Source organism: Pteropus vampyrus, unplaced genomic scaffold (assembly GCF_000151845.1).
Source record: "Pteropus vampyrus isolate Shadow unplaced genomic scaffold, Pvam_2.0 Scaffold357, whole genome shotgun sequence".
Lineage (NCBI taxonomy): Eukaryota > Metazoa > Chordata > Mammalia > Chiroptera > Pteropodidae > Pteropus > Pteropus vampyrus.
Genome location: NW_011889138.1, coordinates 5741 through 10025, shown reverse-complemented (window position 1 = coordinate 10025; position 4285 = coordinate 5741). Strand labels below are relative to the sequence as shown.

Sequence of the window (4285 nt, the reverse complement as noted above, 5' to 3'; positions counted from 1 at the left end):
TACCTGTTATTGCATACCAATTATGCCTTTTAGTTTTTAAAAAATAGTTCAAAATAAAAAATCTGGATCTCCCACTTGTTTTTAGCAACCAGAAGTTTTAACTAAGCCAATTCCACTCTATTTTTCCTTATTCCTGGGGAATGGCAGCCCTGAATCCATGCAGGAAATATTGTCAAGCAATGGATATGGGACAACACTGGTTGGATCGCAAAAGCCACATCCCTGGACAACAGGATCTCTATTCTCTGCCCTCATTTCCCTGCCTTTACAGCAATGTACCTGAGGTACGGGAGATGCACACACAGCTAGGAGGTCCTGTGGTTCCTCACAGTCATAGACATTGGAAGATTCGTGGATGTGCTTTTAGAAGAGGCACGTTCCATCTCATTTCCTGCAGGCTCCTCCACTGCCTATTAATCACACCCAGGATTTCAGTACTACTAATTATGATTGAAATCTGGCCCTCCAGAGTCTGAGGAGTGACACCAGTCTACAGAATTATGAACATCAGGACACTTGGCTTCTTTGTAGGACCTGGTGAGAAGCTTCCTCTCAACAGTGTGGGACGTTATATGACACTCTCTGAAAACAAGAACAAATTTATGCTGTTCCCAAAGGCACTGGAGCGTGCCCAAACAAGTGACCCCTCCTTGGGGTGACCTATCGTCTCAAAAAATGTGGAGGACTATCTGGAGGACCAGAAAGCATTGCATTGGTTCCTGGGTCCTGGGCAGCCATGCAAATTAGGCCAAAATTGGAATGAGAACTACTCTGTCATTATACTGGTCCCTGCTGAGGTGCATGTGTAGAGGGCCCACAAAAGCAGTCCATTACTTCATACAAACCACGCCCAATTCCAGTAAATAGAACCACCAAGATTAAAGGTAGATTCAATAATAAGACCTTTATTATTGCACAAAACAGAGCAATGGGAGGCAGACAGTTATTGGTTGGTGATGTGGAAGGTGGAAAAATCAACTACAAGTGTCATGAGAGACCAACAGTTTCTGTGAATAAGTAACCTTCCCTGCAAGCCTCCAGCAGAACCACTCTTAATCCAAACTGGGTCAGATTCACACTCAATCAGAAAAAGGAAATTGCTGTAAGGGCACATATTGCTCAAGATTTCCTCCAGGGAATAGAAGTGAGCACAGATATCTACCTTGCCTTAGGTAAATCAGGGTGACCAATGAAATGCAGTGCAAAGTCATAGAGGTGAGACGGCTTCAACCAGACAAACTGGCAGTGGTGTAACTCTGGCAAAGGTCTTGGGGAATTCAGAATGTGCAATGCAGCTCCAGTAAGCCTCACACATGCCTGGAACTTATGAGGAATTTCACCTTTCTGGATATTTGGAAGTATGAGGTTTAACTTCAGGCAGATGGCTCCCTCATAAAAGATGTCTATTTTGTGTCATTATAGTGAACAAGGAAACAGCACATATTCTTCAGGTCCAAGGCCCTTCTCAGTTGTGGAACTTCTGGTGCTAAACAATGTTAGATGTTGAAGTGAAGGGTTTCCTGTATTTCCTTTGTCCATGGGGCTGGGGCCTCTCCATCGTGTGAAATTTTCGGTGGAGATTGAGGCTGGAGCGTTGGCTAAAAGATTTGTCACATCTGCTGCATTCATAAGGCCTTTCTCCAGTATGAACCACCTGATGTTGAATGAGAACAGACTTTTGCCTAAAGGACTTCCCACACTGGCCACACTCATAAGGCCTTGCTCCAGTGTGAATACTGCAGTGCTGAATAAGGCTGGTGCTTCGACTAAAGGACTTCCCACATTCACTACACTTATATGGCCTTTCTCCAGTGTGAATTCTCTGGTGTTTCGTGAAGATGGCTCTTCTGCTAAAGGACTTCCCACACTGGTCACACTCAAAAGGCCTTGCTCTACTGTGAATTCGCTGGTGTTCAACAAGGCTGTAGCTTTGTCTGAAAGATTTCCCACATTCAAGGCACTCATAAGGCCTTTCTCCAGTGTGACTTCTGTTGTGCCGATCAAGTTTGGATTTGGATCCAAAGGCTTTTCCACATTCCCTGCACTCATAAAGCCTTTCACTGGTGTGAACTCTCTGGTGTCTAATGAGAGTGGCTCTTTGGTTAAAGGATTTCCCACACTGGACACACTCATAAGGCTTTGCCGCAGTGTGAATTCTCCGATGTTGAACAAGGGTGAAGCTTTGTCTAAAGAATTTCCCACATTCATTGCACTCATAAGGCTTTTCTCCAGTGTGAGTTCTTTGGTGCCGAACAAGATTGGATTTGCACCCAAAGGCCTTCCCACACGCCTCACACTCATAAGGTCTTTCTCCACTATGAATTCTGCAGTGTTCAATAAGGTTGGAGCATTGACTAAAGGATTTCCCACATTCACCACACTTATAAGGCCTTTCTCCAGTGTGAACTCTCTGGTGTATAACGAGGGTGGCTCTTTGCCTAAAAGATTTCCCACATTCGCTGCACTCATAAGGCCTTTCTCCTGTGTGAACTCTCTGGAGCTGAACCAGTGAGTACTTAGAGTGGAAGCCTTTTCCATATTTGCTAGATTCATAAACCCTTTTTCTAGTGGATACTCTTGGGTGGAAAACAAGATTGTGTTTGTGGCTGGAAGCTTTCCCACATTCGCGCAACATGTAATTACATTTTCCAATGTGAAAGGCCTCCCCCCACTTGGAGATTTTGTTTGGCTTCTCACCACTGGGAATGATCTGGTGCTGAAGAAGGCCCAGTGTGACTGGGAACTCCTGTCCAACTTTCCTACAGGTGAAAGGATTCCGTGAAACATGGAATATACAGCTTTTTACAAACGATGCTCTATCTATGTCCCTTTTCTCTGCACTGAAATGCCTCTGAAACTGGTGTAGGTTTACACATGCCCCAAGCAAGTACGGTGTCTTCTCAGTTAGATCCACCAGGTGCAAAATGTCTTTCAGGATTGGGACACACTTCTCATAGGGGTGAGTCTTCTGGGTAGATGGACCTGCCTTTGGAGTCCTCACCTGTGACAAAGCTTCTATAGAAACACTCTGCTCAGAAGGTGTCTCTTCATTCTCCGTTGCACGCCAACAAACTGACAGAAGAAAAGTGTTGATGAATCATTCTGAATATGGTGGCAGAATATTAATCATGTCTTTTAAACTTTCTATATAATATGACGTTTTGATAACTTAAAAAACCTTGATGGCTGGGGAGACAGTGCACTTGAACAAAATTATAGACTAAATAGACCTAACAGACAAATACAGAACATTCTGTCAAACAGCAGCAGAATACACACTCTACTTAAGAGTGAAATTCTCCGGTATAGATCATATACTAGGCTACTAAACAAGTCTTAACAAACTTAAGAAAACTGAAATCATGTCAGGTGTCTTTTCTGACCAAAATGTGATACTAATAGCAATGAAAAACAGAAGAGAGAAATGGAAAATTCACAGATATGTGGAAATTAAATAACATGCTCTTAAACAACCAATGAATCAAAGATGAAATCAAAAGAGAAATTTAAAAAAACCTTGAGGCAAATGAAAACAGAAATACAATATGGCAAAAGTTATGAGATCCAGCAAAAGCAGTTCTTTTTTATTTTTATTTTGTATAAATTATCTATATTAAAATTATCTATATTGTTATTTTGTGTGCGTGTGTGCATGGTAGGAATACTTAAGATAAGGTGTACCCTCTTAGCAAATTTTGAGCATACATTACAGTGTCATTAGCTGTAGACACTGCTATGTAGGAGCTGTCCAGAACTTATTTATCTTGTTCACTGAAACTCTGTACCTTCAACCATTACTTGTCCATTTCCCCCTTCTCCCAGCCTCAGCAAACATCATTCTACTCTTTGCTGCTCTAAGTTTGACTGTTTCAAATTCCACATGTAAGTGAGATCATACAGTACTTGTCTTTCTATGTCTGCTCATTTCACTCAGCACAGTGCCCTAAGGTCTATCCATGTTGCCACAAATGGCAGGATTTCCTCCTTTCTCATGGCTGAATAATATTCCATTGTGTGTATAGCTCATATTTCCTTCATCCATTCTTCCCTCTATGGACATGAAGGTTTTTCATATCTTGGATATTATGTTAATGCTGCAGTGATCATGAGAGTTCTAATATGTCTTGGAGAGCCTGATTTAAATTCCTTTGGGTAAATACTCAGAAGTGGAATTGCTGGATCATATGGTAGTTCTATTTTTAATTTTTTGAGGAAACCCTATATTTTTTTCCATAGTGGCTGTACCAATTTAATTTCTACCAAAAGTGTACCAGGGTTACCTTTT

The 4285-nt window shown here is 41.8% G+C and overlaps 1 protein-coding gene across 2 annotated transcripts in view; it reads right to left on the bottom strand.

The window, feature by feature from the left end:
* Window positions 1-397: 397 nt before the first annotated feature.
* Window positions 398-4285, bottom strand: part of LOC105304927 (zinc finger protein 416) — an 8137-nt gene continuing 4249 nt past the window's right edge. The window contains exons 3-4 of one of the 2 annotated variants that reach the window (XM_023522743.1): window positions 3002-3072; window positions 398-1654 (exon numbers count right to left, since the gene is read on the bottom strand). In XM_023522743.1, the coding sequence (XP_023378511.1) occupies window positions 1487-1654; window positions 3002-3072 (239 nt within the window). In that variant the 3' untranslated portion in view covers window positions 398-1486. Of the gene's footprint in view, window positions 3073-4285 lie in introns of both variants that reach the window. The other variant, XM_011379299.2, reaches the window with a different exon arrangement.